Source organism: Callithrix jacchus, chromosome 5 (genome assembly GCF_049354715.1).
Source record: "Callithrix jacchus isolate 240 chromosome 5, calJac240_pri, whole genome shotgun sequence".
NCBI lineage: Eukaryota > Metazoa > Chordata > Mammalia > Primates > Cebidae > Callithrix > Callithrix jacchus.
Window position 1 is genome coordinate 115244562 of NC_133506.1, and position 12645 is coordinate 115257206.

The window sequence follows — 12645 nt, forward strand, 5'->3', positions numbered from 1 at the left end:
AAATAAATAAAATTTTAAAAATAGTTAGCTGGATGTGGTGGCTTGCACATGTAATCCCAGGTATTCAGGAGGCTGAGGCATGAGAATCACCTGAACCTGGGAGGTGGAGGTTGCAATGAGCATTGATTGCACCCCTGCACTGCAACCTGGGTGACAGAGTGAGACTCTGCCTCAAAAAAAAAAAAAAAAAAGAAAAGAAAAGAAGCCTTTAAAAGAAAAAGCTGAGGACTCAGAAAAATACCCTGGTTGGTGCTTTTCATTCTGAGCCTGGAATTCCATAGCTAGACTGCCTCATCCAATGTGTTTTAGTTTGTACCTAGTGATGAATTACTTATTTCACACTGCAATGACCAGAGGGCCTTGTGCCTGGTGAGCCCAGTCTTCTCTTCCTTTTTCGGTGACTGTCTCCTTGCAGGTGGGAAAATGTCTTTTGTGAAACCAGTTAAACTGAGTCACAAAGAAATAACTGTATATGTTCCAGAAGGCTGGACAAACAACAGGACTAGTAATTTCAGCTCTCCAGTGATTATAGTTATTGTGCTTAGGAAGAAACTCCTCCCTTCCTGCAGTCATTAACTACTCCTCTCTGCTGCCCCTGTGACTGTCCTCACTATTTTTGCAAGGCCAAGGAATCTCTTGAAATGGAATTTCCTTCCTTTTAGGAATCAAAAGCAAATACTTCAAGTCCACAAGATGACCTATTTTTCCTTAACAACTCTTAGTCAATCATACTCTCATTGAACCTATCCAGCCAACTGAATATGAGAGGTAGTAGTACTGCCTACATAATTAGGAGTTCACTAACCGGACTCAGTATCAAGAACCTGTCTCCTGTCTGTCATTACCTACTATTAGCCTTCACAGATTTTTTTTTCTTTCTCTTTCCCTTACTTTTTTTTCTCTCTTTCTCTTCCTCTTTCTTTCTTTATGGAGTTGGGGTCTTGCTTTGCTGCCCAGGCTGGAGTGCGTGATGCTATCATAGCTCACTGAAGCCTCAACCTCTTGGGCTCAAGCGATCCTTATGGCTTAGCCTCCCAAATAGTAGCTGGGACTGCATGCCTGCGCCAGCACAACCTGGGCTTTATCTATTTTTTTTTGAGATGGAGTTACCCTCTTGTTGCCCAGTCTGGAGTGCAATGGCGCGATCTTGGCTTAACCACAAACTTCACCTCCTGGGTTCAAGTGATTCTCCTGCCTCAGCCTCCCGAGTAGCTGGGATTACAGACATGTGCAACCATGCCCAACTAATTTTGTATTTTTAGTAGAGACAGGGTTTCTCCATGTTGGTCAGGCTGGTCTTGAACTCTTGACCTCAGGTGATCTGCCCACCTCAGCCTCCCAAAGTGCTGGGATTATAGGCATGAGCCACTGTGCCCGCCCCGCCCCTGAGCTTTATTTTTATTTTTAAAAGTGGTCTGGCTATGTTGCCCAGGCTTGTCTCAAACTCCTACCCTCAACTGATCCTCTGACCTCAGCCTCCCAAAGTGCTGGGACAGATTTTCTAATAAACCCCTTCATCATACAGATGAATAAGCTAAAGTTTATAGTCCTTATCCTTGTGACTGTCACTGAGTGGGTACTCAGTAACTACTCGCTCTTTTGTTTATGGCCTAAGTTGTTCAAAATGACCAGTCCATACTAAAATACAATCTTCCTAATTTCAACATCATTTTCTTTCCCCTCAATTATACTGAGTTATGTGCTTTTCTTTTTTTTTTTCTTTTCTTTTTTAAAGATGGGGTTTCACTATATTGGTCAGGCTGGTCTTGAACTCCTGACCTCAGGCGATCTGCCTGCCTTGGCCTCCAAAGTGCTTGGATTAAAGGCGTGAGCCACCATGCTCGGCCGAATTATGTGCTTTCATTGGGTCTACTATAAAATCATTATAGCCAAAAAAAAAAATCATTATAGCTGTGCTTGCTTCGGCACATATATACTAATATTGGAATGGTACAGAGAAGATTAGCATGGCCCCTGCGCAAGGATGACATGCAAATTCATGAAGCGTTCCATATTTTATTTATTTATTTATTTATTTTTTGAGACAGAGTTTCGCTCTTGTTACCCAGGCTGGAATGCAATGGCGTGATCTCGGCTCACTGCAACCTCCATCTCCTGGGTTCAAGCAATTCTCCTGCCTCAGCCTCCCGAGTAGCTGGGACTACAGGCGTGCGCCACCATGCCCAGCGACTTTTTTGTATTTTTAGTAGAGATGGGGTTTCACCATGTTGGTCAGGCTGGTCTTGAACTCCCAACCTCTGGTCATCCACCTGCCTTGGCCTCCAAAGTGATTGGATTACAGGCATGAGCCACCATGCCCGGCCGAGTTCCATATTAAAAAAAAAAAAATTGGCCAGGCTTGGTGGCTCACGCCTATAATCCCAGCATTTTGGGAAGCCAAGGCGGGTGGTTCACGACGTCAAGAGATCGAGACCATCCTGGTCAACAAGGTGAAACCCCATCTCTACTAAAAATACCAAAATTAGCTGGGCATGGTAGTGCGTGCCTGTAGTCCCAGCTACTCGGGAGGCTGAGGCAGGAGAATTGCTTGAACCCAGGAGGCGGAGGTTGTGGTGAGCTGAGATTGTGCCATTGCACTCCAGCTTGGGTAACAAGAGCGAAACTCCGTCTCAAATAAATAAATAAATAAAATCATTATAGCCATAACTTATTTATTTATTTGAGATAGAGTCTTGCTCTGTGGCCCAGGCTGGAATGCAGTGGTGTGATCTCGGCTCACTGTAACCTCAGCCTCCTGGTTCAAGTGATTCTCTTGCCTCAGCCTACTCAGTAACTGGAATTACAGGTGCATGCCACTATGCCCAGCTAATTTTTGTATTTTTAGTAGAGATGGGGTTTCACCGTGTTGGCCAGGCTGGTCTCAAACTCCTGACCTCTAGCGATCCACCTGCCTTGGCTTCCTAAAGTGCCAGGATTACAGGTGTGAGCCACCTCAGCCGGCCAGCCAGCCATACTTTTATTTTTTAATAGCTTGAGATATAATTCACATGCCATATGATTCACTCATTTAATGTGTTAATAAAGTTAAATGTCTTTTAGCATATTTACAGAGTTGTGTATTCATCACTATAATCAATTTTTAGAATATTTTCATTATCTCAAAAAGAAACCCCATACCTATTAGCAGTCACTCACATTTCCTCTCTCCTCACCCTCTCATGCCCCCTAGATCTAGCCAATCAATAATTCACATTTCATATGAATGAAATCATACAATTATGTGGTCCTTTGTGACTGACTTCTTTCACTTAGCATGTATTCAAGACTCAGCTATGTCATGGCATATACTTTCTTTAAAAATTTTTTTTTTTGTCAGAGATGAGGATTTCACTATATTGCTCAGGCTAGTCTCCAACTCATGGCACAAGCCATCCTCTTGTCTCCACCTCCCAAAGTGCTGAGATTACTGGCGTGTGCCACCACTCCCACTCCCCTCCCCTCCCCGTACTTTCTTTTTATTGCCAAATAATAGTCCATTGTATATATGTCACATTTTATTTATTTATTTTTAATGACCCTCATGTGGAAACAAGATCATATATGTCACATTTTATTTATCCATTCGTCAGTTGATGGTTGTTTAGCTGAATTTTATTTTAACTAAACGTCATCTCTGATAACTAGCAGAAGCTTAAAATCAAGACATAAGTATATATCTTTTTATGTTGAACTTATACCTAAAGCAGCATACTTATTAGGAATGACAAAATCTCATACTTGAAAAATTGACATTTTTTTCTTTAAGTTTTCTGAAGTGTATAATATCGTGGAAAGACAAAGTAAAGCTTGGCTCTTTGTTTTCCAGCTCTTCTGACCCCCCAGGAAAATAGAGGCATGTATACAAGTAGATCATTCTCAGCCCTCAGGAAGAGAAAATAAAAGAGGAGATATTCAGATCAAGACTTTTTCTCGTTTACAAATAAGAAAGGTTACGAAGAAAAAGGGCATTTGGGGCTCACACCCAACCAGCTGGTCGGCATTCCTATGACCCCAACATCTAAACTACATAAGGGTGAATGTGGGGAGAGGTTGAGAAAGGGAGAAAACACAGGCCGCAAATTTAGTACTATCCGGCACTTCATAAGCCTTAGTACTTTCAACTTTGTCCTTCCAGATTTATAGGTTTGCTCTTGCCGAACCTTCATACTGTTTTCGTGGGTCTCCAGATGGGTCATGCGTAGGAAACTTTAGTGGACTACTTCATACTTGGTGGGCAGTACTTGAACTTGTAAACCCCAAGCTAAGGGTAGTTATGATCCCGGTGGGTGGTCAATCCTCCCCCAAATTAATGCTTGTCCTGCCATTCCTTCCCCTCATTTTAAACGAGTCGGGGACGCAGAACTGAGTCACCTAAGGCAGGGAGAAGGGACTTTTGAGAGTGTCTTCCGCCCCATTCCATCCGACGTTTATTGCGGACTTTAGATGAGCACACCGGGAAGCGATCCTTGATTCAACCCGCCCTAGGCGTGGGCGTTGTGTCATTCCCCACACGTGACGCTCTCCCAGGCGGCGGGGACCTCATATGTCATGGGACTTATTCACTCCAGTGACTCCACCTCTTCCCCCTCTACTCCCCAACCTCTCACTTACCCTTTCCTTCCCCTTTCAAGACTTGGGGAGAGGAGGATGGTTGCAGCCTGGAAATGCCCCAAGTTGGCCAGACGTTGCAGACACACTCACTATTTGGGAAAGTGCAACCAGTAACGTTCCGGTTTCACCCTTCTCCAGAATGCTATCACCCTTCCTGTTTTAGGCTATCATTACTCTTCCATAGCACAAAACAGTTTTACCGTATTCGAGACCACTTTTCCCCTTAGGCAGAACCTTGTTACGGTTGTTTCCCCTCCCCTTCTGTTTCCCATTTTTTTCGGAGCCCGGAATTCTCAATCTGGAGAATTGGTTTGAGTCCCGGCTCAGCCCGTTTCCCGTTCTAGCTGCGCGACCTTGAGAGCATCACTTTTCTGGGCCTACTTTCTTTGTGTAACAGGGTCCAAACAGCTACCGCTTTAAGCGTGTTGTGGGAATGAAGTGTGAAAGTGTTTTGCGAACTCTAAAAAGCAATAGAAATGCCAACTAAGTTAACCAAAGACCGCTCGTCACTCTTCCCAAACCCCTCCCTTTCCCCTGGGACCGGCCCCACGAATACCGCGGGGGACGGACACTTCGCCCCACCCTCCTACCGCAGTCTTCCCCATTGGCGCCCGCACTTTCCGCACGGCGCCGAGTGTTGACGCTAAGGCTTCCTCCGCCGGCGCCCGATGACGCTAGCCCCGCCCCCGGCCGCGCCTGGCCTCCCGCGGCGCCCCGCCCCCCGGGCCGTCGCCGCGCCGGCCCCGCCCCGCGGATGACGTGTGGCGCGCGCGGCCCGGCCGCCCCGGCAGTTGGTGCAGCGGCGGTTGGGGTGAGACCTCACACCCCACCCCTCCCCTCCTCCGGCCCCGGCCCCCACCCCGCCGGGCCCAACCCCGGCCCCGGCCCGGGCCCCAGCCCTAGTCCCCGTCCCAGCCTGAGCCGGGCCCGTCCCGTGCGGGCCGGTGCCGCCCCTCAGCCGGCGACGCCCCGGGCCGCCCGCCCGCCCGCCACCATGGAGCTGGAGGACGGTGTGGTGTATCAGGAGGAGCCCGGCGGCTCCGGGGCTGTGATGTCGGAGCGGGTGTCTGGCCTGGCCGGCTCTATCTACCGCGAGTTCGAGCGGCTCATCGGGCGCTACGACGAGGAGGTGGTCAAGGAGCTGATGCCGCTGGTGGTGGCAGTGCTGGAGAACCTGGACTCGGTGTTCGCGCAGGACCAGGAGCACCAGGTGGAGCTGGAACTGCTGCGGGACGACAACGAGCAGCTCATCACCCAGTACGAGCGGGAGAAGGCGCTGCGCAAGCACGCCGAGGAGGTGAGGTGGGCTGCAGGGCGGGGGCCGCGGGATCCGGCCTCGGGGGCGGCCGGGTCGGGGGTCGCGGCCCTGTCGGAGACGGAGGCGCGACGGGCCTCCTGTAGGGCGGCCCTGAGGCCGAGGCCCCCTGGGACCAAGCCCTGCGGCATCCAGGTACCCCGGGACCCAGGCCGGCGTTGGAAGCGGAGGCCGGCTCGTGAGTGTCCTGGGAAGGGAGCGAGATGGAGGAGTCAGGGCCCGGGGAGGAAGCGGCAGCCTGGCCTGAGGACACCTGGGGATGTCCAAGGGCGGAGATTGTAGGGTGTCTGGTTGCTTCTTCTTGTTGAGGGAAGTTTCTAACCACCGTGGGATAGTCAGATGGGCGGTTCAAAGTTTTACCCTTGGGGAGGGGGACACTTCTGTCTTGGATATGTAACTTCCGCTAGTTCCAGTACCTTTCCAGGGGGGTTACTGTTGCTTTGGGAAGTTAGAGATCTCCCTCTTTCGGTCAATTTCTTCTTGACGTTTTAATCTTGTTGAGAAAGAGGTCTTATTTTATGTTCTCTGTGTCTTGGTTGACACTTCGTCAACTTTTAGATGTTGTGTGGCAGTACTCAATAAATACATAAACAATTTTATTGGTATTCCATACCGAAGCATTCTTCCGTGTCAGGTTGTAACCTTGGACAGTTCCCTTCAAAAACCCTCCATTTATTTATAAAAAGGATTGGGGGGCGGCGTTGAGAAGATGTAGGTGACAGTTGGCAACATTTTTCCCTTTGTTTCTTTCTCAAACTGCTGTTTATACGTGGCCACCTGTTAACTCTAGCACCTGAGCAGTGACCTGGGTGCCCTCACTTCGACTCTGAACCTTTTGGAGTTTTAGGATGCAAGTGACAGGTCTTTGGCTTCTTGAGAGTGACGAGGATTTTAGCTTTCAGGCTGCACTGGTGTTGTTTCTGTGGACCTTATCAAAGGCAGGTGAAGTGTCCTATTTTTGTTTCTCACACGCCTAGCACACCTGGTTAAATACATGGTAATCAAAGGAGGCTAAATAATGTATAATTGAAGGAATGACATCGAATTTTTAAAAAAAAATTGAGAAGATTTTAGGATGTCAGATTTGTAGCTCATTTCATAACACTGAATAGTAACACCATTAAAAATTTTTGTTTTGTTTTGTCATGTATACCTTTGCATCTGGCTAAATAGTTCTTTTCCTTTTTTAAAAACTTGACTGTAGTGATGATTTTTAGTTCTGATTGTGGGATCCAGTTTTCTCAAAGGAATGCTACTGAGTTTGCCAAACAAAATTGGCTTTTTTTTTTTTTTTTTTTTTTGAGACGTCTTACTCTGTCACCCAGGGTGGAGTGCAGTGGAGGTCTCTGCTCACTGCAACCTCTGCCTCCGGGGTTCAAGTGATTCTTGTGCCTCAGCCTCCTAAGTAGCTAGGACAGCACTCCCTGCTAATTTTTGTTTTTAGTAGAGACAGGGTTTCGCCATGGTGCCCAGGATGGTCTTGAACTCCTGGCCTAAGGTGATCTGCCTGCCTTGGCCTCGGGCAGACCATCCCAGTGCTGGGATTATAGGCGTGAGCCATTGCACCCCACTAAAATGGACTGTTTCAAGAGCTTTTCCTATTATATAGAGAAGGAAGGGATGAAAAACCAAATAATGATAGGATCACAATTTCTGCTTGTTAGCACTCTTTATAGAATAGAGATCAAGTGCTACTTCTGAGAGGGCTTGCTGCTGCTTCGTGCTCATACAGGCCCTTGCCAGTGTGTGAATATACAGGGAAGTGACTAACCACATATACACACAGGTGACAAGCAGGACCGACATGACCTTTTACCTCATGTAAAAGAAATGCTCCCTCCAGCCTTAAACTCCTGTCAGTCCATGTAAATATGGGAAAAAATGCCAAGGTCACACGTGCCAAGAAAACCATCTGCCACAGGTTGCAGAATCAGGAAATAAAACTGACCAACTGCTAGACTCTGGGCTGTATATTAATTTCTTAAGTAAATGACTTAAAAAAATTATCCGATGAATTTATTGTGGTTTATGTTTTTCCAATCACATCTCCGTAGTGAAACCACTGAGCAAAGGGTCATGACCTGAGAACAGAAAACATTTATGAAATCCTAAATGAGCCAACTCTCAGGCCACAAACATAAACATACCTTGTTATCAGTTTTCATATAAGTTCATAAATCATGTGTTGCTCAGTACCTAGAAATTGTCTCTTTTAGGCCAATATGTAGAGTGAATTCTGTGTTTAGTTTTTTATGAGTGCTTTGTGCCTTTAATATGGAGACCAAGAGTCTATTACAGCAAAAGTAAGTGCCTTGGGGTATTTACAGCAAAAGTGATTTGAAAGCATGGAAATTATCCATCACCAGAGAATGTAAAGTAAATTCTGAGCACCTCTGTGGAAACTTAGGTGGGTATGTAAATAGTGAGAATGTTTGAGGAGTGTGTGAAGTGCTATAATCTCTTGCTTGCAAGAATTCTGAGCAAGGCATCAGAAATTTAATTTTTATATTGATGGGACTAATTTGAATACATTCTAACTTTTTTCTTTGCTTTTATTTGAATTTCTTATATGGAGCTAGTCTGCTGTTTTAGGGATTCTTTAAAAACAACCTAAAGAAGGGCTAATTTTAGGCCGGGCACGGTGGCTCAATCCTGTAATCCCAGCACTTTGGGAGGCCGAGGCGGGTGGATCACAAGGTCAAGAGATGGAGACCATCCTGGTCAACATGGTGAAACCCCGTCTCTGCTAAAAATACAAAAAATTAGTGGGGCATGGTGGCACGTGCCTGTAATCCCAGCTACTCAGGAGGCTGAGGCAGGAGAATTGCCTGAACCCAGGAGGCGGAGGTTGCGCTGAGCCGAGATCGCGCCATTGCACTCCAGCCTGGATAACAAGAGCAAAAAAACTCTGTCTTAAAAAAAAAGGAAAGGCTAATTTTAGATAGATTTGGACCAGTTTCAGAGGCTAATCAAGTTATCTTATCTTATTGCTCATCACTCTCTCCTTTGGGCGGCCTGTGATACATCTTTCTGTTCCTTAACCAAGACCCATCTGATGCCTTTGCCCATGCCCTAGAATGCTCTCCTTAGTGTTTCACATAGCTAGCTCCTCACTGTCTGCTTTGCTTAAATTTCACTTTTTCAGCCAGAACATCCTGTTGACTCTATCCAGAATAAGCCCTGTGAACCTACTGAATAATTTATTTTTAAGTCAGTGACTTTTATTTTTTTTTAATTTTTATTATTTAAAGACGGGGTTTCACCATGTTGGTCAGGCTGGTCTTGAACTCCTGACCTCAGGTGATCCACCCACCTCGGCCTCCAGAGTGCTTGGATTACAGGCGTGAGCCACTACACCCGGCCAAGTCAGTGACTTTTAAATTTAAATTTTTTTTTTTTTTTTCTTTGAGATAGAGTCTCCCTCTGTTGCCCGGGCTGGAGTTCAGTGGCACTATCTTGGCTCACTGCAACCTCTGCCTTCCTGGTTCAAGCGATCCTGCCTCAGCCTCCCAAGTAGCTAGGACTACAGGCATGTGCCAGCACTCCTGGCTAATTTTTTGTATTTTTAGTAGCGACAGGGTTTCACCCGTGTTAGCCAAGATGGTCTTGATCTCCTGACCTCGTGATCCATCCGCCTTGGCCTCCTGGAGTACTGAGATTTCAGGCAAGAGCCACGATGCCCGGCCTTAAATTTAAATTATTTTTGGAAACAGAGTCTCACTCAGTCGCCCAGGCGGGGTATAGTGGCACAGTCACAGCTCACTGTAGCCTCAATCTACTGGGCTCAAGTGATCCTCTCCTTTAGCCTCCTGAGCAGCTAGGACCACAGGCATGTATCACCATGCTGAGCTAATTAAATTTTTTATAGAGACAAGTTCTCACTATGTTGCCAGTCTGGTCTAGAACTCCTGGGCTCACGTGATCCTCCTACCTTGTTGATCTTGCAAAGTGTTGGGACTTACAGGTGTGAGCCACTGAGCCCAGCCCAGTGACTTTAAAATCTGGGTACAGAATGATCTGGAGAGAGAGGTTATGACTGCCCATGTTAGGAATTTGTGCAACTTCTGATTCTTTTAAAAAAGGCATGATTTGCTTTAATTTTAAAAAAGGGCCAGGTGTGGTGGCTCACATCTGTAATCTCAGCAGTTTGGGAGGCCAAGGCAGGCAGATCACTTGAGATCAGGAGTTTGAGATCAGCTTTGCCAACATGGTGAAACTCTACCTCTACTAAAAATACAAAAATTAGCTGGGTGTGGTGGTGAGTGCCTGTAATCCCACCTATTGGGGAGGCTGAGGCAGGAGAATTACTTGAACCTGGGAGGTGAAGGTTGCGATGAGCTGGGATCCTGCCACTGTACTCCAGCATGGGCAACAGAGTGAGATTCCCTCTCACCAAAAAAAAAAAAAGAAACTTCTGAAAAGTAGACATGTGAGTTTAAAGAATCTTCCTAGTCAGGTACGGTGGCTCATGCCTATAATCCCAGCACTTTGGGAGGCCATGGTGGGCAGATTATGAGGTCAGGAGTTCGAGATCAGTCTGACCAACATGGTGAAACTCTGTCTTTACTAAAAACACAAAAATTGGCCAGGCATGGTGGTGTGTGCCTGTAATCCCAGATACTTGGGAGGCTGAGGCAGGAGAATCGCTTGAACCTGGGAGGCAGAGATTGCGGTGAACTGAGATTGTGACCCTGCACTCCAACCTGGGTGACAGAACGAGACTCTGTCTTACAAAATGTTTGGCTCTTGTTGCCTAGGCTGGAGTGACCTCATGGCGTGATCTTGGCTTACTGTAACCTCCACCTCCCGGGTTCAAGTGATTCTTGTGCCTCAGCCTCCTGAGTAGCTGGGATTACAGGCATGGACCGCCACGCCTGGCTCATTTTGTATTTTTAATATAGATGGGGTTTCACAGCGTTGGTCAGGCTGGTCTTGAAGTCCAGACCTTAGGTGATCTACCCACCTTTGCCTCCCAAAATACTGGGATTACAGGTGTGAGCCACTGCCCCCGGCCCCTTCCTTCCTTTTCAGGGTGGACGCATATATGGAGAGAGTGTGCTGAAGAGAGAATATCTTTACTAGGAATGGGTTACATGGTTTTGTGACTGCTTTTTTGTGGTCATTTGCTTAAAGAAAAAAGGATGAGTTCAAGCCCATTCACCAAAAACTATAAAAAAATTAGCTGGATGTGATGGTGCGAGCCTGTAGTCCTAGCTACTCAGGAGGCTAATGCAAGAGGATCACTTACTTGAGCCCAGGAGTTTGAGACTGCAGTGAGCTATGATGACCATGGCATTCCAGCCTTGATAACAGAACAAGACCACATTCCTTACCAAAACCCAAAACAATAGGATGATTGAATGCAGAGGTGAGAGATACTACTGAGACATTTTTTTTTTTTGTAGAGAAGGGGTTTCACCATGTTGGCCAGGATGGTCTTGATCTCCTGACCTCATGATCAGCCAGCCCGCCTTGGCCTCCCAAAGTGCTGGGATTACAGGCATGAGCCACCACGCTCGGCTACTACTGAGAATTTTCTAACTTGTTCCCAAGGAATTAGCACTTAAAGCAGTATGGTTTTGTTTAAATGTAGACTTTGGACACTTCCTGTCTTTGGAAGTGTATAAACATGGGACCCATAAGACTCATGAGGAAGAAAATAGGTATTGACATTCATTGTTCTTGTTTTAGTGTTCTCATTGATTCATAATTTTTTTTTTTTTTTTTTTTTTTTTTGAGACAGAGCCTCCCTCTGTCACCAGGGTGGAGTGCAGTGGCCCGATCCCAGCTCATTGCAACTTCTGCCTCCCAGGTTCAATCAGTTCTCCTGCCTCAGCTGCCGGAGTAGATCACTTGAGATCAGGTTCGTGCCCCCCACCTCAGCTAATTTTTGTATTTTTAGTAGAGACAGAGTTTCACCATGTTGGCCAGGCTGGTGGTCTCAAACTCCAGACCTCAAGTGATCTGTCCACCTTGGCTTCCCAAAGTGCTGGAATTACAGATGTGTGAGCCACCACACCTGGCTCACACTTGATATTTTCTTTTTTCAATTTTATTTATTTTTTGAGATGGAGTCTTGCTCTGTTGCCTAGGCTGGGGTGCAGTGCCGCCATCTTGGCTTACTCCAACCCCTGCCTCTTGGGTTTAAGCAATTTTCCAGCCTGGGCAACAGAGCAAGACTCCATTTCAAACAAGCAAACAAACAATCAAACATAACACACACACACACACACACACACACACTTTTTTTTTTCCCTGTCACCCAGGCTGGAGTGCAGTGGCGAGATACCAGCTCATTGCAACCTCCACCTCCCGGGTTCAAGTGATTCTCCTGCCTCAGCATCCTGAGTAGCTGGGATTATAGGCATTCAGCACCACACCTGGCTAATTTTGTATTTTTAGTAGAGGTGGGGTTTCTCCATGTTGGTCCGGCTGGTCTCGAACTCCAGACTTCTGGTGATCCACCCACCTCAGCCTCCCAAAGTGCTGGGATTACACGTGTGAGCCACCGTGCCAGGCAAGACATATCTTTTTTTAAATTTGAAATTTCTGAATGTGAATATCTGAGATACCATTATGTGTCCCTGCTGTAGTAACATTCATATTTGTACTTAGTTAAAAATCACAGCTGGGTGCTATGGCGCATGCCTGTAATCCCTGCTCTTAGGGAGGCAGAGGTGGGAGGATAGCTTGAGCCGAGGAGTTCGAGACCTGCCTGG

At 46.7% G+C, this 12645-nt stretch overlaps 1 protein-coding gene and 1 non-coding gene across 8 annotated transcripts in view; both read left to right on the forward strand.

The window, feature by feature from the left end:
* Positions 1–1911: 1911 nt before the first annotated feature.
* On the forward strand, positions 1912–2019 carry LOC118154214 (U6 spliceosomal RNA). Its single transcript, XR_004744106.1, has one exon. It is a non-coding gene; the product is annotated as a U6 spliceosomal RNA (small nuclear RNA).
* Positions 2020–5397: 3378 nt separating this feature from the next.
* The window catches only part of SPAG9 (sperm associated antigen 9), a 146669-nt gene continuing 139421 nt past the window's right edge, over positions 5398–12645 (forward strand). For all 7 annotated transcript variants that reach the window (XM_017972649.4, XM_008997359.5, XM_054256260.2 and 4 more), the window contains exon 1: positions 5398–5908. In XM_017972649.4, the coding sequence (XP_017828138.1) occupies positions 5606–5908 (303 nt within the window). In that variant the 5' untranslated portion in view covers positions 5398–5605. The remainder of the gene's footprint in view (positions 5909–12645) is intronic.